At 40.0% G+C, this 23,909-nt stretch overlaps 1 protein-coding gene across 1 annotated transcript in view; it reads right to left on the reverse strand.

Moving 5' to 3' along the window:
* Positions 1-23,038, reverse strand: part of pof1b (POF1B actin binding protein) — a 32,148-nt gene extending 9,110 nt beyond the window's left edge. The window contains exons 1-7 of the mRNA XM_036008805.1: positions 22,323-23,038; positions 18,942-19,073; positions 3,276-3,541; positions 2,552-2,585; positions 1,611-1,691; positions 1,363-1,455; positions 457-570 (exon numbers count right to left, since the gene is read on the reverse strand). Of these exons, the coding sequence (XP_035864698.1) occupies positions 457-570; positions 1,363-1,455; positions 1,611-1,691; positions 2,552-2,585; positions 3,276-3,541; positions 18,942-19,073; positions 22,323-22,715 (1,113 nt within the window). The 5' untranslated portion in view covers positions 22,716-23,038. The remainder of the gene's footprint in view (positions 1-456; positions 571-1,362; positions 1,456-1,610; positions 1,692-2,551; positions 2,586-3,275; positions 3,542-18,941; positions 19,074-22,322) is intronic.
* Between the last annotated feature and the right edge of the window lie 871 nt (positions 23,039-23,909).

Below are 23,909 nucleotides of genomic sequence, written 5' to 3' on the forward strand. Positions count from 1 at the left end.
AGGTGCATGTACTCCAAATAAAATGGGTCAAATAATCTGACTGCTCGCGGTGTCCTCCCATTGGACTTCGTTATAGCGATGTAGCCGCATTCCCAGATCTTGGTGAGTACAAAGTCATCATAACTGACAGGAATAATAGGCTGGAATTATCCTTTTATATGTATCCTTTGTTGTTTGTAATATTTAAGACCCCAACATGTGCTCACACACGTGGCTCTCTGCATATACAGTACATGTTATCTTTTAATAAGATACAAAAGAATACAATGATTACTTTTCAGTGTTGTGTCAATTGTCTGTGCTAAATTAACTTTCTACAGACACCAGGGCCTGCAAGGCATCCTGGTCTATTTTAATACAAGTAAATACACCTTCAGTGATGACATCAACATCCTGATCATTAACTTTACTGTAAACAAACACACACACAAACACACACACACGGGTGTACTGTACCTGGAGCTGTCTGTTGTTTTCTCGGACGGCCTCCAGAAGGCAGTCATACTGCCGAGCCTGGTCTGCTTTGAAACTCAGATCTCTCTCCAAAGACTCCTTGTCACTCTCCAGACGCTGTGACCACAGAAAGACATATCTTCATTTGAACAGTAATACATTTGGCATCAAGAAACTTTGGGAATTGGATAAGTGTTTTCTCTGGGGTGGGTGGAGGAATTGGAAACCTGTGTTATTCTTGTGTTTATGTCTCTTTTTGTTTTATAAAAAGAGAGTACCAACAGAACATATTTTTCATGCTAACTGTTGTTTAGAAATGCAAGCACACAGAGATACTGACTCCACCACACCGCATTAACACTGGCAGTAATAAGCTGTTATTATCTGGCCGCCTATCATCTAAAGCATTCAATTAGTTCACATAATTGTTTGCAGGCTCTTATAATGTGCTGTGCCGGCTGTGGGGACATACTGTTCTAACCTGAGCCAAACTGCTGTAAAGATCTTCTAGATCGGACTATTAATAAGATACTTTACATATATGTTGCCGAAGAAATACTTTTGCATTTTTAAGTAGGTCAAATCTTTACTTGTGACTTTAGTACTTTGAGTAAATTATCTGAATAGTAATTTCACCACTGCTTAATAATAAATCTTTCCACAATATGATAAACCTTTTTTTTTATCTTATCTTTGTGGCGCTTGTCATGTAATGAATTTAGGCAACCAGTTTCAGATGATCTGAGTGCTATGCTGCTTGATGCTGCTGACGCGTTTGTTTATTTTCTACTGTCACCATGAAGTCCAACTGGCTTCTTTTAAAGCTGCAATTACAGAGTCAGCGGCTGGCCCACACAAAGGAGGGAGGAGTTTTTAAATCCGAGTAATGGTGACAAAACTAGACCTTACCCGCAGGTCCTCAGACATGTGGAGGAGCTCCTCTCTCAGACTGCTGAAGGTGGACAGCAGTAAGCGCATGCTCTTATCTGCAGTGAGACGAGTCTGACAGAGAAACACACACAGAAATATGAATTAACACATAAATGATGTGCATCATCACAGTATGTCATATTCTGGCCGATTGGGAAGTGTGTTATAATTACACAAAATGTATTTCGGTGTCATTTTATTGGAATAATGATCAATAACTCACTCACCTGCAGCAGGTAGCGGATTTGTTGTTTAGTCAGTTCACTGGCTCCTTTGGGAAGCAAAGCCTCCACCTCCTCTCTATTCACCTAAACACACACACACACACACACACACACACACACACACACACACACACAATAGAGACAAATGAATAAAACTGTCGCTTGGAAAATAAAGGATGAAGAAATTACTCTCCCTTTTAATTTGTTTACACAGCTTTGTCATATTTTTGAGAAAGTGTTTGGTCCCTTAACCTCTACTAAAATAACACATTTGCACCGCATGATAAACTGCATCATTAGCATAAAAAGGAAACTTTTTCTCAAAGTGGGCATGTCTGTTAAGGGGAGCCTCGTGGGTACCCATAGAACCCATTTTCATTTAGATAGATTCAGGTGAGAGGTCAAGAGACCCCTTTGAAAATGGCCATGCCAGTTTTTCCCTCACCAAAATTTAGCCCAACTCTGGAGCGTTATTAGACCCCCTAACCAACATGCTAGCATGACATTTGTTGGTGCCAAACCAAAGGATTCCTTAGAAAAACTGAGCCTGCTAGAGCCTCTAACAGATAATATGTCGGCCAGGCCAGTTGGCGGGCCATCAGAGTTGTAACAGGTTAAATTACAGAAATACAAGAACATACAGTACACACAAAGAAAAGTACTGGCTGGATATTTTCAGTGAAGAATCAAACGACTGAAACAAATGTCAGAAAATATCCTGACAGTTAATTTCTGATTTTTAAACCGAAGCTAGCTGAATGTTTTACATTTTTCATCATGAAAAATATGACCTCTGATTGTTTTTACATGTATTAATCTCATATTCTTCAAAAGATAGTTTAAATACAGGCTCTAAATGGACTTTGACCACAGATGAAGGTGTGTCTGCTGAGCTCTGTTCAGATTCAGTTATCAGATGTGTGTGATGCCGGCTCATTTCTCACCTTGTAGTCATTGCTGGGATCCAGCTGGTGATTCCTGTAACAGAGAGGAAGAAAGAGAGGAAAGACAAACAATGAGGACAACAGTGTGAGTGAGTGAGTGAGTGTGTATGTGTGGGTGTGTGTGATAAGGGGATTCCCATCATCAGTTAGTAAGACATTAAATTGGGGTTGGGAGTAAGTACAGTATGTAAAAGAATTGCATTATGCTGATATGCTCATGTTATCGTTTTACAAACTCCTGTAGTCCACATTATGACTCGTAGCAAACTGCATTTGAAGAAAATAAGACACTTTAGTTTGTTTTAGTCCACTCAGCCCCAAGCCCATTACTGAAGAATCTTAAATCTGCAAAATGTGTCACAAATACTTAGTTTCATTTTTAATAAACGGGGGAACTGTGCCTTTGTTGGGGACTATTTTCAGGACATTTTTTTCTACATTAATAGGTTATAATTTGGCAATCTGTTGGTGCTTTAAAAAAGTAGGTAGGTACTCACATTTAGAAAAACATTGATATGATGATCAAAGGGGTACAATCAGTCTGTGTTCATTTCACTTGACTAGAACAATTAATTAAGTCCAAAAGAAATGTCCCCATTGCTGTAGCTCAGCAAATAAGACCAGGAAAAAAAGAATCTAACAAAATCTCAATCAATATATTGTATATGTCATTCTGTGTACCCTGCTGTGGACAGATAAATGCCTAAAATGCACATGCACTTACTGTCCACGGATCTTGGACACATGCTCGGAGATGCAGGAGTGGATGTCACAGTTCTTCCTGTAGACATCGGCCAGCAGCTCGCCAAAGTAACGTGTGTCCAACTTGGTCGGCTGGGGAATTTCCCTCAGCTCGGTCTTCACCTCCGTCCTGGAGATCTTCTCTATACTCAGCGGCTTCTGCTGTATGACATTGACAATCTCCACCTCTTCCACCTCCACCTGTTCTTCCTCCTCCTCCTCCTCCTCCTCCTCCTCCTCCTTCTCCTCCTCCTCCTCCTCCTCCTCCTCCTAGAGGAACAGGGCAGAGACAGATTTTAACCACTGTGTGTTCACATGTTTATCTTTTGTGCCTGAATGAGACGAGTTAGTACATTTCTGCTTTATCTTTTCATGTTTTGATCCTTATAAACTGTATGTACAGCAAGTTTCAGTCAGGACACATGCATTGCTAACTGTTATACATTAATAAATGAATAATAGTGTTCCCAGTGTGTGCCGGATACTAGTTGGGAAAAGGCATAAAACAACAGTGACAAAGATCACCAGCTTGATAGTGACATATTAACAGATGAGGTCATATTGATGTAATGATGCACATGTCAACACTTCCCAGGTGATCTCTACACTATGTTGTGCCAAAACAGTGTGTGTATGAAAATGTTTTTGTAGAAGAAGTTCTCATTTTGCTCAGATAACAGATGATCAAGGACCTGTAATACAAAATGTCTTTCGGATGTTAGTGTGATGATGTAATGTTTCATCATAGTTTGGATTCTCTGATCCTGTAATTAACGCAAGAAAATTAAAATGCATTACAAGTAAACCCCCTCCTCAGCATTCTGTCAAACAGCTGCCAACATGGATCATTCTTAAAAAGTGGCAGCTCATTGATAAAACCTGAGGTCCCAGGATCTCCACCTGCCATCCGGCACAGTCCACGCTGCACCTACACATGATCTAAAGCCAAACACACCCATCACCTCCTTTTATCTACATGTGGCAACAGAGTCGAGTCAAACTGTTGTTGCGTAACCTGTTATCTAACGCCACGCTGAGCTGCCTGCTGTGAGTACTCTTCACACAGAAAGCACTTTCACTCTCTGCAAACACTCACACTCTTTGTTTGCTGGTGGTCCACGCCGAGATTATTTACAATGTTTGCCTTGTCTTTATTCAACCTCTTTTCTTCTATTTCTGGCTCCTGTGATGCACTTTGTGACAAAACGGGTTGTTAAAACACTTTACAAATCATTTCTTCTCAGTTACACCCACCAGGCCTTCAGTACTCTCTTGTAGCAACATGACGACCTCATCTCTCATCTAAGCAGAGGAAAGCACTGAGTGGGATTAAGTCTGATACAGAATGATGAATTAAGTTTGGCACTTCTATTTTTGTAAAAGAATGGTTGGTTGGGTTTTTTGACAGGCCTGTTTGTTACTTTTAGCCTGATTAAACCCTCCCGTCTTAAGGATACAAATGTAATCCACGGGTGCAGCTGTTTTTCTTGCAACTGCACCAAGGCCTGCACAGGACCCTCACCCGTACCTGTCCCTCCAAATGCAATATATCATTAGGGTGAGTGTACAGGCTTAGTAATTAGTTGCTTTGTGTCCATGATTAGAGCCATTAAAATATGTCAAATCTGCACATCAGAAAAAAACAGGTACATGAAGCTGCTTCTGTGTCCCAGCATGCATCTGCCTTAACATAGGGAGTGTGAATCTTTAATTCTAGCATTCAACCCAGCAAAAAAAAATTTAATGTTTAAGAGATGTAACTGAAATATTGAACTATTACAGGCCCAGCACTAAATAATTTAGAGTCAGAGCTGCCTACATTATTTGAAATCATAATTAAAGTATGATAAGCATTTAGGGCTGGGCATCGTTCAAAATCTTTCGATCCGGTGCCAATTTCGATACCTCAGTTTCGATGCCGGTTCCTTAACGATACTATGTTTTATACTATATGTTTTAAAATCCATTTCAACATCAACAAAAATACATTAAACACAAAACTTTTATTTTCCACCTTAATTGTGAATCAAAACAGTTATTAAAATAAAAAAATTCTGGTACCACTGCTCACTAATAAAACTGGTTGTGCTTTTTGATAGGGGTGCACCAGTCAGATACTCAGGATTGGTATCAATCCAAACTTTCAAAATTAACAAAAAAAAGGGAAACCTTTTTGCCACAACATGAACATATTATAAATAATAAATAAATAAACAAATGACATTGTGTACAGGCTAATATTGAACTAACTATAATGCTAAGGAATGTAAACAACAAAGACTTTTTAGTGCAAACTGCATAATGACACAAACCTTTAACAATAAACTTGGTGACTGCCCTGTTGTCAACATTGAACTAATGGAGAACTAACTTAAGTGCAAAGGAATGGAATTGAATTGCCTTGTTGCTGAAAGGTGCTGTAGAAATAAAGTTGCCTTGCCTTACAACCTCAGCCTGTCAGTCAGTCACCAGGGCAGAGAAACCACTGTTGTGCATGACGTCAACAGCAGCACGACCGCTTTCGCCTCTCCGTTAATATCATATCGCAGCAAACGCTGTCTACTTGAAGTTTTGAAAAACTGTAACCACACTTGAAACCACTTTATCGGCATTGCCGTGACTCGCTGGGACTTCAACAAAATTGCAGAGCCGACGTAGTTTGCTCGAGTTTACTCTGTCCGCACCTCTGCATGCGTGCGCGTGTGTGTCGGAACGCCGCTCTCTGTCAATATGCAGAGAGGACAAATAAGCTTGTGCTTACACGCTCAGACGCTTTTGGAACCGGAATTTGGCACCGAAAGATAAATAATAAAAGTACCATAAACCAAAAAGTACCAAAAGTGCCATAAAAGTTCGACGTTTGGTGCCCAGCCCCTATAAGCATTATAGAAATGTTAGGTTCGTACTGGCATTTTTTTCCTTATGACCCTTTAATTTTATGTCACTTTTATTTTATAATGTCACATGCCCATGCTTCTCTTAAGCTAGCAAGCTCAACAACTGCTAACAGATTTAGCCAGTAAGCTCCTAACTGTATTTCTGTTTATTTACAGTAGCACTTTGGGGTTTTAAATGTTGCTTTGTAAAAATCCTGAAGTAAAGTGAGCTTTGAGCCAGCCAGCTCAGTTCCCTTCAGATCAAATGTGGGATTTTAAACTTGCATTCCCTAATGGCTACACTAAATGATCTTAATACTCCTTTTCATCTTAGGATACAAAGGAAGTTCATACTAAAAGGATTAGTTACATTCCTTTGGAAACATCAGGGAAGGAAGAAATGGGGGGATTCACATACCCATTTCCTCACTTATGAGATGTGACTTGGCTTAATTTGGTTTTTATCTTGGTTTCACCCCTAACAAAAGACAGTCTGATGTCATGCCTTCTTAAATATCCAAGCTGTGGCTGCGCAGAGCGGTCAAGCCAGATTCCACATGAGCCCCCGGGGAAGATAAGTTTACACCATTGTGCCATTGGAGGGCCACCAAGGCCCGCATGGAGCCCTGCAGCGCTCCAATGTCATGTTCAGCTTCTGTTGACACTCTGCAGCCATCTTTTGAGGCTGAAGTGAGAAGTTTTTATAACATTTGTTTATCCACATTAGCAAGAGGGGGACAAGTAATTGTATGTAAAATGTAAAAAACGTAAGTTAGATATTCAAAAGCTTCCTATATAGGATTGCTGCATCTGATTGCATAAGTGTTCCAGATAAACTAATAGTTCAGAGTATAAGGAAAAGAAAGACTCCAGATGCCTACGTTTCCCGTCTCTGTTTCAAAGTGTTACTGAGTGCACTTCCTGTAGCCACCACCCATGTAGCAGAGCCAATGGGAGAAATATTAAAAAAATATATATGTTATCACTACCAGAAAAACACTGGCACGGCAGTTGAGCTTCAGTATTTTTGTCAAGAAACTCTACAGAAGGGAAGAACAACATAGGCAGGGAGGTGGCTAAATGCTTCAAAGATCCCAGGAACACTGAAATTAGCACCTGTGGATTTATTGTTTTATCAAAACAGATCCAGATCTCACAGTGTCTCATAGAATAAGGGCTTGGCTAAGGCAAGTGACTCAACTGACACAGCACTCTGGTATCTGACAGCGTGAGGTTGTAAAGCCAAACGCTGTCTGGCTGCAGTGAAGTCAATGTAAAACTGGGAGTTTGGTTTATGATCCTGCAGAGCTCAAAGGTCACAGCAGGACCAACAGTTGGTAGGCTACTTCTGGGGCTATTATTACTACAATGTTGTTGTTGGATATTTATTGCAAACAACAGACAAGTGAGCCGTAACACAGTAAGGATAAGGAGTATAGGTATGTGATTACATGGAGGTGGGTGTGTCTCAGCGCTGCAGGGCTGTGGCTGCTACGGTAACATGTCTGTCATTCCTGCAGAGAAAGGGAGAGTGATGACTGACGGTTCGAGGACAATCAGGTCATTAGCACCAGAAATGCCGGGAGATATCCACCCTGACGATGAGACGTTGTTTATTTTAGTGACATTCATCCCATCCTTAGAGAACTGCATTTAAAGTGGGAATTTGGGTAATAATTTAAATATACAACTTTTCTGAGTTCCTCCTACAAATTACTAATCTAGTCAATTAAATACCTGAAATACAAAGTAATTTCGTTGCATCGAGTCAAATCTTGTAAATCCAATGTTGCCATAATGTGTTCCTGCTCGCTGATTTGCAATATTGCCCACCATTGACTTATAGAAATACTAAAGATATAAAAACCTTGGTAGCAAAACTGCATAGCAAAAGATTTGATGGTGACAAATGTCTATCTCATGGCATATAAGTCAAGTCAATTCATTTATATCTATAAAGCCCAAAATCAAATAATCACAAATTTGCCTCCAAGGACCTTTACAATCTGTACAGCGTACGATATCCACTATCCGTAGACGACCCTCATTTTGGATAAAAAAACTTAAAGAAAAAAAACTAATTAGAAAATGAACAAAAGAAAACAGTATTTTGTAGAGCTATGTTCTATATTTCATAAGGAGAACCTCAGAAAAGAAATCGTAAAAACATGTTTACAACCCAACTAAACCATCTTGAAATACTGTCTGTGGGTTCGTGAAACGTTGGCTTGAAGGACACAGAAGCTGTAGAACTGTAAGACTGAAACTGAAATGTATTCATTTTGTTCATGTCTCAGTTGGACTCTGACAGAGTTTATTAAGCAGCTAACCTGCAGATGCTAAATTCCATGGATCCACTGCAGACCTGAGCTCATGCTGCTGTGTAGAATGTGTGGGAGAGAAACAACAATATTATGATGATGAGAGGTTAGTGGGTTAGAGATGCAGCTGAGGAGAGGGTTCTAGTTTTGTGTGTGTGTGTCTGTGTGTGTGTGTGTGTGTGTGTGTGTGTGTGTGTGTGTGTGTGTGTGTGTGTGTGTGTGTGTGTGTGTGTGTGTGTGTGTGTGTGTGTGTGTGTGTGTGTGTGTCTGTGTCTGTGACTGTGTGTGACTGATTAGATTAAGGTTGGTCCACTAGAAAAACAAAAAATAAACTTGATTTTAGACGACACTAAGTTGATTTGTATTGGAAACAAGTTGAAATGATCTTACTGAAATGGCAGATTTTCTTACACTTGGGCGAGGAAAGTATGACAAGACGCTATGTCAATAATCTCTCAATGTTGACAACATTAATAGACAACCATTTTGATAATGCATTCATGGTTTAAATCATGTATGAAGCAAAAATGTACATAATTCTCTGTAACCAACTTCTCAGATGTGAGATGTTGCTGCTTTTCTTTGTTTTGTATAATTGTAAAAAAGAATCCTTTTGGAATTTGGACTGTCACATAAAATAAACTATTTGAGGCTCTGGAAACTTGTAATAAGCAGTTTCCATTTGTTTTCATTTGATAATGAATTCTAGTTACAGCCCTAAATAAGTTTTTCTGCAGTATATAGTTGTTTATATAGTGTTTTAGGCTCCCCCTTCCACCTGACATCAACAAGTTGATGGACTACAGTGAGAGGTCAAGAGAACGTTTTTCTTTTTTTTTCGTTTCACTTTGTCTGGAGTTCAAACCCCATGCAAATGAGATGAAAGGTCAGGTGTTCTTTAAGGCTTAAAAAGCAGCACCTTCCTTTTTCAAATGTAAACAAAAATCACTTAAAGTCTTTTCAGGATCAGAAGCTCACTGATCTCATTTCACGTCTACAGGCTGTGAAAGGAGCATCTTAAAACGGCAGTAACCCAATACATCGTCACCTCTTCACCATGTCAGGCGTGTGTGTATGTGTGTGTGTGTGTGTGTGTGTGTGTGTGTGTGTGTGTGTGTGTGAGAGAGAGCGAGCTGGGCTCTCAGGACTGTGAGTAACACTAGAGGTTGATAATGGAGAGATAAGAGTCACTTTACTTCACAGACTCTTTTTTTTTTTAAGATTATTTTTTTGGGGGTATTTTCGGCCTTTATTTTGACAGGACAGCTGAAGACATGAAAGGGGAGAGAGAGGGGGAATGATATGCAGCAAAGGGCCGCAGGTCGGAGCCGAACCCGGGCCCGCTGCGTCGAGGAGTAAACCTCTATATATGGGCGCCCCGCTCTACCAACTAAGCTATCCGGGCGCCCACTACAAGGCAAGGCAAGGCAAGGCAGCTTTATTTGTATAGCACATTTCAGCAACAAGGCAATTCAAAGTGCTTTACATGAAAACAGATTAAAAAATTTAAAACAGATAAAATACAAGAATCAACAGGGCAATTCAAAGTGCTTTACATGAAAACAGAATAAAAAATTTAAAACAGATAAAATACAAGGATAAAAGTTACAGTGCAGTATAAGAAATGAAACATTAAAGAGCAATTAAAACAGTTAAATATATAAAAGCAGATAAAATAGGAATTTCTCTTTATATGCTTATATAGATTGTTATACAGTGTCAACAATGCAACTTCAGTCTTTGTTTGTCCTTAGTGTTCCATTTTTACCAATATGACAAACATCTCAAGCAGTCCGGTCCATATTTTTCCAACCATCTCACCCACAATGGGCCCAGATGCTTCGCATGGCTTTGAGCTTTCATTACTCATATTAACAGAACAGAAGCTAGTATACTTTTTCCTTACAATGTGATCGTCACCACAAGGCTCGGTTCTTTTTTCGGCAAACCTTGTAAAAACCCAGTACAGCCCTGCAGACAAAAACCTTTCAGTAGTCAAGAACTTTTTCCTAAACTATCTTATTTCCTTCTGCAGTCTGTCTCTAAATAGACAGGGACCCCCTTGGAGTATGTTAGTCTATTTGTATTTAGGCCTTCTGCCTAATTTTAGTTAGTTTTCTTCTTCTAACTCTTGATCAGCCCGACGTCTGACTCTTCTGTTATTCCCTTGCCATGCTGTGTCAGAGAATTAATCAGGTATATGCCCGTTTCTGCAAGAGAATGTCACTTGTAATATAACAAATAAACAGTTATTTAAAGAAAGGCAACATCAAATAGATAGGTCTTCAGCCTTGATTTAAAAGAACTGAGAGTTGCGGCAGACCTGCAGTTTTCTGGGAGTTTGTTCCAGATATGTGGAGCATAGAAACTAAACGCTGCTTCCCCCTGTTTAGTTCTGACTCTGGGGACAACAAGCGGACCTGTCCCAGACGACCTGAGAGGTCTGGGTGGGTCATACTGTACTAGCAGATCAGAAATGTATTTAGGCCCTAAACCGTTTAGTGATTTATAAACCAACAAAAGTATTTTGAAATCAATTCTTTGAGGCACTGGAAGCCAGTGTAGAGACTTCAGTACTGGCGTGATGTGATCCACTTTCTTGGTCTTAGTGAGGACTCGAGCAGCAGCGTTCTGAATCAGCTGCAGCTGTCTGATTGATTTTTTAGGGAGACCTGTAAAGACTCCGTTACAGTAGTCTAGTCTACTGAAGATAAAAGCATGGATACGTTTTTCCAAGTCCTGCTGAGACATAAGTCCTTTAACCCTTGATATATTTTTAAGGTGGTAATAGGCTGACTTTGTAATTGTCTTAATGTGGCTGTTAAAATTCAGGTCTGAGTCCATGACTACACTAAGATTTCTGGCTTTGTCTGTTGTTTTTAACATTATCGTTTGAAGCTGAGTGCTGACTTTTAATCGTTCTTCTTTTGCTCCAAAAACAACCACCTCAGTTTTTTCTTCATTTAATTTAAGAAAGTTCTGGCACATCCAGTCGTTAATTTGTTCAATGCACTTAGTCAGTTGTTGTATTGGACTATAGTCCCCTGGAGATAAGGTTATATAAAGTTGTGTGTCATCCGCATAACTATGGTAACTTATTTTGTTGTTTTCCATAATTTGAGCCAGTGGAAGCATGTAGATGTTAAACAGGAGAGGCCCCAGAACTGAGCCTTGGGGAACTCCGCACGTCATATTTGTATGCTCAGATGTATAATTCCCTATAGACACAAAGTAGTCCCTATTCTTTAAATAAGACTCAAACCACTTTAGTACTGAGCCAGAAATGCCAACCCAGTTTTCCAATCGGTCTAGTAATATGTCATGGTCGACCGTATCAAATGCAGCACTGAGATCAAGTAGTACCAAGACTGAAATTTTGCCACTATCTGTGTTTAAGTGGATGTCATTAAAGACTTTAACAAGAGCTGTCTCAGTGCTGTGGTGTGGTCGAAAACCCGACTGGAAGGCATCCAAACTGTTGTTTAGTGACAAGAAAAGGTTCAGTTGTTGAGAAACCGTTTTTTCAATGATTTTACTTAAAAATGGAAGGTTTGATATCGGCCTATAGTTGCTCATTAGTGACGTGTCTAGATTGTTCTTTTTTAAGAGTGGCTTAATGACTGCAGTTTTCAGGGCCTGTGGGAAGATACCTGAGAGAAGAGACGTGTTTACAATCTGTAGAAGATCTGGAGCCAAACAATTTGCAACATTTTTGAAAAGGCCCGTTGGTAGAATATCAAGGCAGCATGAGGAGGTTTTCAGATGTTGTATAATGTCCTCCAGGTTTTTACGGTTAATCATATGAAATTGGGTCATATTGGAATCTGTTTTGCCTGGACACTGTGATAACACATACCCTGTACTCGATATGGAAGCACTGACTGTTTGTCTAATTTTCTGAATTTTGTCATTGAAGAAGGTGGCAAAATCATTGCAGGCCTTTGTGGATAAAAGTTCCGATGCTACTGGTACTGGAGGGTTTGTTAACCTATCGACAGTAGCAAACAAAGCACGTGAATTATTATTGTTTTTGGCAATAATGTCCGAGAAGAAGGACCGCCTTGCATTCCTCAGTTCCAAATTATAAATGCGAAGTCTCTCTTTATACTACACAGGCTCTTTGTGTGAGTCTACGTTCATAGTGCAAAAACATCTCCTTATCAGGTCATGTTTGTGTGAGATTCAATTCGTCAGTGCAGTAAGAATACTTCAACCTGATTTCAGACTTTTTGTCAGTATTTTCTAAAATTAAGTTTAATTTTTCTTGATTCTTCTTCCACAACCTGAAGTATTCTTTCTTATGTAAGATACAGACACTTATTTCCAAAAAATCAAGTTGATTTCTACTCTAAACAGTATAAAATATTCTTACTGCATTGGCAGATTTGATCCTTTGTTTGGGGACATAAGGAATTCAGGACTTGATGTTACATGACAGCAGGCATGTGCCGATTGGCAATCAGACCGTATATCAACGACTGAAGGGGTGATCAACAGTTGGACTTTCCTACGCTAGTATTAAGGCGATTTAAACTAACTTACTATCAGACCTAAAATGTTAAAAATAATCTCTAAAATCTTAATTTAAAAAAAATTATGATGGAATTTTTACGACCCTGTCCGTCAAAATGTCAGACAATTAAAAGGTCTAAAGCAACCTCTGCGTTCATCTCCAAGACACAATCACTGATCCCCCGGGTGAAAGTCCCTTGCTTTGGGACCTTCCAAGTACGACCAGTAAATAAAGGCGTACAAATAATGTGCAGATACAAAGCACCACAAGGCTATAACTCAGTCACAGCACCAGCCTGACAGCTTCAGAAATGTGAAAGTGTAACAGCAGCAGCCAGTGGAGCAGATGGAGTACAGATGGGATAAGTTAAAAACAGATAACTTTCAGCTGCAACAATCTGCATGAAAACAATTCAGTAAGCTCAGTCAAGAGTGTGTGTAAATGTAGACAAGATTCTACACGAGCAACTTTTGCAAACACTATCTTTAAAATCATCTGGCTGCCTCTGAGGAGCTAGTCTATATCCACGACGTTCCACTTCCGGGATTGCTCCGTTGCCGTCGGAAATTCCGCCAGATTTCACTCTTTTCAGCCGGATGTCTGTTATCTTCTGTTTTGTTTGTGTTGGAATTTTGAACTCCAGTGGATTTATGAGGACTAGGGTTAACTGCTCCTTAGATCTTTGCAGGGTAAATCCAGACAGCTAGCTAGACTATCTGTCCAATCTGAGTTTTCTGTTGCACGACTAAAACAACTTTTGAACTTACACATCCCATCAAAACAAGTTCCTTCCCGAGGCTATTTTGCAGCAGCACCGCGGCTTATCCTGGTGCTTAGCGCCGACAATGACTATTGTGATTAGTTTAAAGAAATGCAAATAAACCACAGCAGGTTTTTGCTGTGTGGACTAGCCAGACCCTCCTCCACAGCGCTGTGGAGGAAGGTCTGGCAAAGCAAGACTACTGAGGAGCAGAAGAGCATTATCTTACTCTGTAATTTCTAGAACCACTAACAAGCACTGACGCCGTGCAAGCTGGCTATGTAAAAAAAACATGGTTGCAAACCTATATATCAGGTGCAAAGCTGTAAATTTAGTTGGGTGGATGACACCTAAAAAATGACGCACTGTTTAACGTTCTTCCCTCAGCACACAACGTAACGCCCTCATTCACTGTCCTGTAATTAAGTCTAAATACTTTACAAACCCTGCAGTGGTGAGAAAAGCTTCTTAAGAAGCCGCTGAGCACAGACAAACAAAACTATTTTTAAAGGGACATCTTTAAAGCTCATCTCTCAGATACAGATGACGGTTTCCATCCTCTAAGTAGCAAGCATGTCTGTCAATCTTGCTTAATCACACTTGAACCTCAACCTGCTCAAGAAAAACTCACACCTTTCACTCAGTGTTTTTGTCAGAGCAATATGGCTTTGACCTTTGATCCGTTCCAAATTGATTGCTTACACAATGACAATAGATGTCTAAAGTTAATGATTTTTCTGAGCCTCAGATCGACACTTCCTCATGTGTACTCTCTTTTCACAAACACCGTTGCCTTCATTGAACCAACTGAATCATTTAGTTACATTAGCTTTCCTCTTTTCAGTGCTGGTAAACTTTAAAATAGAGCAGCTGCTAATCATGAAAGAGAAACCAAACTATCCAGATAAAACACAAACTAATGTCTGAAATATGACTGTATGCTGCAGCATTAAGAAGAACTAAAGGACTTAACCCTAAAACAACAAAAACTGCCCAAGTTCACAAATATACAAAAGTATATGTCGCTTTAGCAGACATGTGAAACAACTGTTGTTATATGTTGGTGGTGTTTTATATTTTTTAAGGAGGCCCATAAAAATAATAAACATAAAGCTCAGTTCTTTTGTCTGATATTCATCTTTTACTATGTGGAATCCCTATTTTACTGCCCCAGAAGAAATATTCAAACACCCCTCTGCAGGTGATTAATATCCTAACATAAACAGTTAAGGCTCTGGCTTGTTCAAACCTGTAAACCTCAGCTTACAGCTGCAGGCAGAGCTGTGAGGAATGGGTCGACCAATCACTGAGGAGGCTGACTGACTATAGGACTGTGGCATGACACGATCCAGTTAGTTAAACCCTTTACTGACAGGTGTTACGGTTTTTTTCTGTAGTTATAGTTTTAAAACTTGTCCTGCGAGTTTTTCTTCTCTGGTCTGCCACGGAGTTTTTCATTAGAGAGTTAGCTGGGAACAAATATAATGCAGCTAATTGCAGTGGTTGTTATTTATTTCCAAGGTATCTTGAACTCTGTAGGCCTCCGTTGCAAATCAGAACTACGAAACACTTGATTGTGAGCCCGAGGCGAATCAGTCAAACAAAGCCGGTTTTTGGCTTTGTTGGTTTACCACACCTTCCACTCAGATAGTGAGTCTCTGATCCTCATTGTTAATCAATCATGTTGTGTAGCAACAATCATATTTTTCAGTCACTGTTGTCAAAAGACTAAAAGACCATGAATAAGAGGCTTAATTCAAACTACAACAAGTTTTAATCTTAAGTCTTAATAAAATCTAAATCGCAATTTTTCAAATGTAAGAAAAGTTCAAAAAGAAAGAAATCCCTCCTGTGACCAAACTGTAACACCACATTTTGCAGGTGTTAAGACAGTTACTATTAATGTGATATTTTGCACTTGTTTTTCAAAGAAAAAACAACATACAGTATATGGTATGGATTCACATTATTCCTGAAAATTAGACATTTTCTGTCACAGGAAACTGACTTGTTTTAAGGTATAATTTCAGCTACAGTCAAAACGCATTGGTCATATTTAAAGCAACACTAAATGCAACAAAGAGAAATACGCATACTCCTAAAGATTACCAACCTGACAGCTTTAGTGTATTATTTGGTGGTATTATTAATTATTAAAGCTAAGGAACGTCATTTATATCACCATGAACATAACATAAACTTGGCATTCAGCTTGAACTTCGCTGCATGGAATATGAAAAATGAAGTTCATTACCTGTGATCTGTCTGCTGAGAACAGCCTCATGCACATGATATTTTTTTGTTGTATAAACAAACAAAATTCATTAAAGCAAGTCATTTTGCATTTTCTCTCATTCTCATTCTATAAAGCTGAGACGGATTCCATATTCTGTTAGTGTTCAGAGGCTGTTGGTGCGAGGTGACCTAGGGCGCGGCGCGTTCAGCCACGCTAGTACGTAGCGAAATGTTTATTTAAACTGCAATGGTGCTGCTTTGAACACCATGTTGTGTACGCAAGTGCTCTGTCTTTTCATTATAAAGAGTTTACATACACGACCTTCGGCAGGAAAGGCAGTCGGACTGACAGCCTCCCCGAGTTGGTCAAAAAAGTGCCTTGGAACACACCGAAGTGATGCCGACTTGAGCGTACATTCTGCACATGTGCGAGACGTAATACGTCTTCATAACGGTAGGCGGCGCTAATCTGTATTGTCGCCCAAAAAATGAAAACCGCCAGCTGATTGGACGAACGCGTCACGTGGGTCTGGCTTCTCCCGAATTTCAAAGCCAGACCATAATGGCAGCTCGTTCGGAATACGATCTCATAATTTACGAAAATAGTTCACCGAAACGTGTTTCTGAAAACATTTTAAGCAAGAAATAGGCCATGCAGTTGCTGAATCTGTCTTCATTTCAGATCGACAAAGGTCAGTTTAAAAGATTTTTGTCAGATTTTAAGAGGCGTTAGTCACGCTGATCCCGCTCGTCATTTCTGGGTTAGCACTCCACCAATCAGATTGGTCATTGAGTCCGACTGCCCGCCTTCCGATTCAACGTGTCAAATAGGCCCAAATGAAGGCCAACGGCTCCTCCTCCGACTGACGACGGCACGGAACACACCAAACAGACTCGAGTCACGGACCCCGCCAGTCTGTCCGACGGCCGATAATCGGGTTGGTGTGTCAGCACTTTGAAGGACTTAGGTATTTCTGTAGTGATAGATATGTATATTTTGTATTTGGTTTACATCTAGAACGTCTACACCTTGTCTTATTATAGGCTTCATCTGTGAAGCCCTTTGAACTGCACTAACCTGTATGAAAGCTTTCTTAAAAAAAAAAAAAAAAAAATATATATATATATATATATATATGATTGATTGATTGATTGTATATGGTTGCATAGTACCTCATCCCTTCATACAGTCACGGGGAAGCTCCCTCCAAATCTATTTGTGGTTTGCCGCAGGGTGTAACATTATTTTTTTCTATTGCTCTTGACGTATATCTGCTTTTTTTTAAAGCAGTAAAAAAAATTCTCATGAATATAAATTTTCCGTTTTGTAATTACACTTTATATTCTGACACCTTTTATTTCCTGGAACCCTGTCGAAGTTAAGTGAGTCTGCCATGTCATTAAAAACAGAGCCTGCCTCACATTTACCAACGCTTCTGAAGCTATGGGTCTTTTTTACCTGTTCTTCCACACACACAAAAAAACACTTTTAGCACTACAAACTTGCGTGCCTTACCAGTTTTTACTGTCTGTTTTTGTGTCTGTCTGTTTTTACTACAAACGCATGACGTGAGACGAGAAACTCCTCACTGCTATTCAAAAATCCGAAGTTTCCAAAGACAGAAATCACATGAAAACGTAAAAAAAAAAGTCAAATTGAAAAGTAAAACTCAAATCCCAACCAGGCTGAGAAACACTCCTTCTCCACTATAATAGGAAAACACAGAGGGGTGTGGTCAACGAGTCTCCCTGACAACCAGTTTCGTCTGACTTTGTAACTCGCGAAACAATAACATCATCAAAAGAAAGCCTTGTTGAGAAAAGCTGACTGGCAGATGAGGCATCATAGCCCAAATTATTTTCTAAAGATACAGCTGAGTTAGTGGAACCAAAGACAGATTAGATGCAGCAGTGACTTCAGCGCACTCTCCACAGACAATGTTAGGGGAAAGATTAAAATTCTCACAATGGAATATCACCTCGGGCTTTTTCTTCTCTACATTCTAACATTTTATACACTCAACAATTAAATGTAAAGCTAAAAGAGTCAAATCGATAATGAAAATAATCATTAGTTGCAGCCCTAAGGCGTCAACTATGCTGCCAAAATGATCACTGAGATAAAATGAAATGCTTAATTTGGGAGAACACCTGAGGTAAAAGGTATTTCAAATATTTTTCTCACTGATGGACTGCAGATAAGACTGTCACTCCAACAGAGGAATTAAAATACAAATTACAATTACTTTGTACAGATACATGACTTTCACATGACAAGACAAACAGCGCCGTCAAAGCTGTTATAAATCAGGTAACCTCCCAGTTTTGACAACAGCCATATATACATGACGCTACAGGTTGAAATCAAAGGAATGCACCCACACACAGCAAAGGCCTCTGGGAAGTGGCTTGACACACCCCTATTTAATACCCACCCATGGTTTGTCAGTGTTGCGATAGTTGACAGTCCAGTGATTATGAACAAAGTGCTGCTGTAAGTACGTGACTGTGAAGGCAGGGCGTAGCAGCACAAAAGAGCATGCTTGCGCAGTGAAAAAAAAAAGAATATTTTAAAAAAAGAATAATGAAGAATAAAAAGACACCTGTTGTGCTACTGAACATATTCCCATGTTGAAGGTTTCCTGCTTATGCGTGTGTCTGCACTGAACAGATGGACTTTTCACACCCCTCTCTGCATTTTTTTCTTCTTTTAGTTTCTCATTTTAAAGAAACAGCTCCATGTACGGCAGAAAGGTTGTACTTTAAACTGTGAATCATTTGAAGAGTTGGCACCAAGGCACAAACCAAACTGCCGCCATTGATTTGACTAAAAATGGCTTCAGTAGATGTACACTAAATGAAGGACACATACCTGTGTGGTTGCCAGTCTTTACTGAGGGTTTCAGTCATGGGGAGGTGAATTTCTATGTGTGTGTGTGTGTGTGTGTGTGTGTGTGTGTGTGTGTGTGTGTGTGTGTGTGTGTGTGTGTGCCCTTGCCTCCTCCTCAGCACTTGGCTCAGGGCTCTTGATAGGACTGGATGACTGGCTGAACACTGAAGACTTCCCGCTGATGCTCTGAAATAACAGAGAAAGGAGGGAGAGAATAATAAGACTGTCAGATTTGAACAGAACATAGGAAACCGCAGACACTAGACACACAACACATGGCATCATCTTTATGTTTTAAAACCATGCTAAAGTAAATCAATAGAAATGTGGATTTGGCCCTAAAGAAACATATAAGTCTTTACTGCCTTAAAAAAAAGTAATGGATTGGAACTGATCAATGCAATCTAACTAAGCTGAGCCGATCCAGCCAGGTGGAAGAATGTGTTTTTCTTTAAATGTTAGGGTGTGCCACCTCAGCAGAGTCAGATCGGGTGTGGCACTGTGTCTCTATCAAACACGCCATGAGCATTAAGCTCCAAGTGCATTGACTCAAACAGCAGAACTTGCATGAAAAAAATTATTGGATAAAACAAGCAGCCAAAAGGGAGATCCAGAAGGAATCCTGACATATTCTGCTGCATTCAATACTGGAAAGCGATCAAATCAAAGCAGGAGCTGAGGAAAAACAATTTTGTTTATCAAAGAAGCACAAGAGAAAGATGTGGAGAGAAGATATTATTCAAATGTGTTCAGACAACATTGGAGACCTTGTGTAAACCATCCCAAGGGCGAAGGGCAAAGCATTCAGGAAGCGATGATTTATCAGAGCAGGGAAGAGTTTAGCAGAACTAGACAGGCGCCACGTAAAACGTAATCAATGGAGAGGAAGAGTCAGGTAAACAAGAGATAAAAGTAAGAGGTGACAAACTCTGAGGCCTGCAGCACAGTTTGTTTTGATCAATAAGACAATTATGAATGCCACATTATATCTTGGCAGTGACACAGCATCTATTAACTGGTTAACTGGCAAAGGTCAGGATTGGAAAGAGTTTCTTAATCCTTCAGTGAATCTGTGCAGATAATGTTAACTAGAGCGTATGATGAAAAAATTTGAGAATACAACACTTTAAAATCCAATTAATATAAATTACATTGTTGATACCCATGCCAGTATGGTACCTTAGTTTCAGTACCATAGCTGAAGAATATGAGTAAGTATGAGAAAACAGGCCTTTGATGCCAACTTATGATACTTGACAGTAGAGCTGGGCAATATGGAGAAAATCTGTTATCACGATATTTTTGACCAAATCGATACATCGACATTGCAGCGATATTGTAGGGTTGGCTAATGGTGTGTTCACAAAATATTTACACAATGAGATTTTTGAAAAACATTCATCAGTAATGTGGATATAATGACTAAGTGAGTAAAGGCAAAAAATAGAACAGCTAACACAGTCTGGTAAGACATCACTTTACTGTAACGCAGCCTTTAAAACCAGAAAAAGACAACACTTACGATATCCAAAATGTAAGATATATAATATTGATATTTTGCCCAGCCCTACTTGACAGCTGCAGACATACTCATCATAGTCAGCACCTACACAGTGTTGGGGTTTGATAGCAAGCCCCAACTATGGATAATAACTGCGTTTTTGTTTCTTAAGATTACTGATTTTGGCCTTTTTTAGCCTTTTATTGACAGCAGTCAAAATTGACAGGAAACATTACATGTCATTTAGCTGACGCTTTTTATCCAAAGCGACTTACAATTGCTATATATATGTCAGAGGTCACACGCCTCTGGAGCAACTAGGGATTAAGTGTCTTGCACAGGGACACGTTGGTTGATGTATTGCAGTGGGAATCGAACCCAGGTCTCCCACACCAAAGGCATGGTTCATATCCACTGCGCCATCACCACCCATAGGGAGAGAGAAGGAGACGGCATTAGGGCTGCAACTAATTATTAATCGGTTTGTCTATAAAATGTTATTCTCTCCTTTATGTATTAAAATGTGCCAATAGTGACACATGGAAAGGCTCCCATTGCCACATGAGCTCAGCCTTCTGTCCATCATATTCACCCATTTATCTCTAATCATAAGCTGTGAAAATTAAATGCCCGGTGTCAGAATTAATAAGTCAGCGCTATATGTGAAACATGCCTAAGCGGCTCATTCTGTTTTCACCCTACAGTTGACCTCTTTCCTGCTCTGGTGACTGAAACTGATCATGACTGACGAAACTAATAAACTATCAAAGACGTTAAACAGCCAACTGAGATCATCGGTTGATGATTTATGTGTGCACGCTTTCGCCCATTTACCAAGAATTAGTCATGAAGTCTGAGCAAGACCATCAAGTCTAGACTAATGCTCAGATTCAGCTCATTTATACGTGTTCTTATCTCTAATCAAGAGACCACACAGCAGAGTTTCAGAGACTGTAATCTGGTCTTGTACTTTCACAACCCCTCACCAAACTCTGTCCAATAAACAAGCTGCTTATGAATGTACTGTATGAATGCATGTTGATGCAGTTCAGACGCGTAAACACCAAGCAACTGAATATATAAGTAAAAAAAAGAGGCAGGAAAACATGAAAAATGGAATCTACGGAATTGTGTTTTACTGTTATATTTACAGCTCCTCGTCCAACTTGACCAACTTACTTCTAATCATACAAGCTGAGACACAAGTCAACTAAATGGCTGCTTGCCCTGAAGCCTAGAGGGGCCCCCAATTACTGTATTACTCCTGTAAAGTCTGTTGGCTCCTTTCACATAATTTGAGTATTTTAAGTAATATTTTCTTGTGTTTTTGTACTGTTTTTTATACTTTAACTTTGCATAAGAGGGAAATGTGTACATTAAACAAGTATGTATCAATGTATGGTGGCATTCAAGGTAGTTTAAAAGGTGGTTGATTTTTGGTGTGCATAGTGCAAAATTAATTTTAAGAAAGCCAACTGGCCTGCCAGAGTTTGATGGGGGGTTGCTCAAACCAGCTTGTATGCTGTTTTTTGTTCTCTAAACCACATTCTTTGCCACTGTTAATATCACTGTTATGCAAGTTTATTAAACCCTTTCATTGACCAAATAATATGAGCTCTGACCTGCAGGTACATGTGTTGAAGAGGGGAAAGTTTTGTTCCAGCCTTTATTATAATAATAGATAAGCTAAGATAAGATAAGATAGGTTTCACAATAACACAAATACACATTAAGTAGACATAGGAGAAAAAATATACATACAGTATAAGAAATAGAAACAAATTGAATTAGTTATAATAATAATAGTAATAAAACAAACATATAAACACTCTTATATAAACACAGTATATAAACACAGATAGGTATTAGATAGGCTAATGATAATGGTTTAACACGCATTTTCATCAGGAGAAGAAGCTGAACATGGGGCTCACCTCCATGGTGCTCTGCTGCTGGTACATCAGGTCGGCGGAGTCCTGGCTGCTGACGCTCAGGTGTGACATGCTCTGCAGGTACACCGGGGACACCATCTGCTGCATGATGGGCTGCTGCATCACGACGTTAGGCTGCTGGATCACGTAGTAGGCCTGCTGCTGCTGCACCGGGATGTAGGACTGCTGCTGCACTGGGATGTAGGACTGCTGCTGCTGCTGCACGGCCTGCTGCACCGGGACCAGGTACCGCATCGTCTCATAGTTGCCGTTCATCGCGTACGGCATCGGGGACGCCGACCCGGAGGAGATCACCGTGCTGGTCACCGGCTCCGGAGAGGCTACGTTCACGGTCCGGTAGGTCGTCGTCCTTTTCTGGGTCGTGTGGACAGACATCTTGATGGATCGGCGGAGTGGGTCAGCTCTTATAGACCCCCCACAAAAACCGAGAGAGAGAAAGAAAAAAACAACAACAACCGCAGAAAGTTGGAAGTCAAATTCTCAAATAAGTAGCCTAAGTCACAAAACCACGCTAGTTCCTCGGGTTGTTTTCCTGTGTGCGTGTGAGAGTTTAACCACCCCAGTTGAACTTCCTTCTCTGCTGGGCAAACTGGAGAGGAAAGTCCGGTTAGAGGAGTTATTCCATGGAAAAGAAGACCGAAATGCTGAGGGAGGTGCTCTGCTTCTCTGTATGCAAATACTGCTGAGGAGGCGGGGGATCAGAGGAGAATGTAGCTCACAGCTGGCAGGAAGTCCTACCTGGTTGCTCTGTCAAAATGAGCACACACGGGAGGGGGGGGGGGGGGGTCTCCAGGTGCTCCTCCCACATGCAGGTGGAGCGGACACTTTAAACTTCACCAAAATATTAGTTTCTATGTCGTCATTTAATAAAATGCTTGTATGTGAATTTACATTGTCATGATTTGCTGTCAGGGATAGACAAAGTTGAATGTAGTCCACAGTTAGAATGCCTGTAGAAAATACACCAGGTCAACTGAAGTTAAAGAAGCTGCTTAATCTGAGCTAGCCACTAGGTGGAGAAAAACAGCCACCCATGATTGTACTGTCACAGCCATCAGCTGCAACAGTAATTCATGCATTTGCCTGTATTTCAACACCAGTATGCCTATCTCAAAATATGTTCAGTGCATGAATCAGTTATATCCAACAGTGCATAATGCTGTGTACAGTGTATGAGCCCACTGCTACTAATATTATTAATGTGATGTAATGTATACTATATTAATCCCGCAAGGGGAAATTACAGTGTTTTCACTCTGTTGTTATTACACACATTACACACAGGTCTGAACTACACACACAGGCTCAGTACCTATACATGCAGGGTGAGGGAGCTGCCTATGGAAAGGCGCCCCAAGCAGTTGGGGGTTCGGTGCGCTCAAGAGCACCTTGGCAGTGCCCATGAGGTGAACAACAATTGCTCTTGTGGGAATTGTTGGGTCTTAATTATAGAGTATGGTCTAGACCTACTCTATCTGGAAAGTGTCCTGAGATAACTTAACTTTATCTAACTAAAAGTTAAAGTTATAATTTGACACTATAATCCTAAATAAAATTTAATTGAATTTG

The sequence above is a fragment of the Sander lucioperca genome, chromosome 13 (assembly GCF_008315115.2).
Source record: "Sander lucioperca isolate FBNREF2018 chromosome 13, SLUC_FBN_1.2, whole genome shotgun sequence".
Classification (NCBI taxonomy): domain Eukaryota; kingdom Metazoa; phylum Chordata; class Actinopteri; order Perciformes; family Percidae; genus Sander; species Sander lucioperca.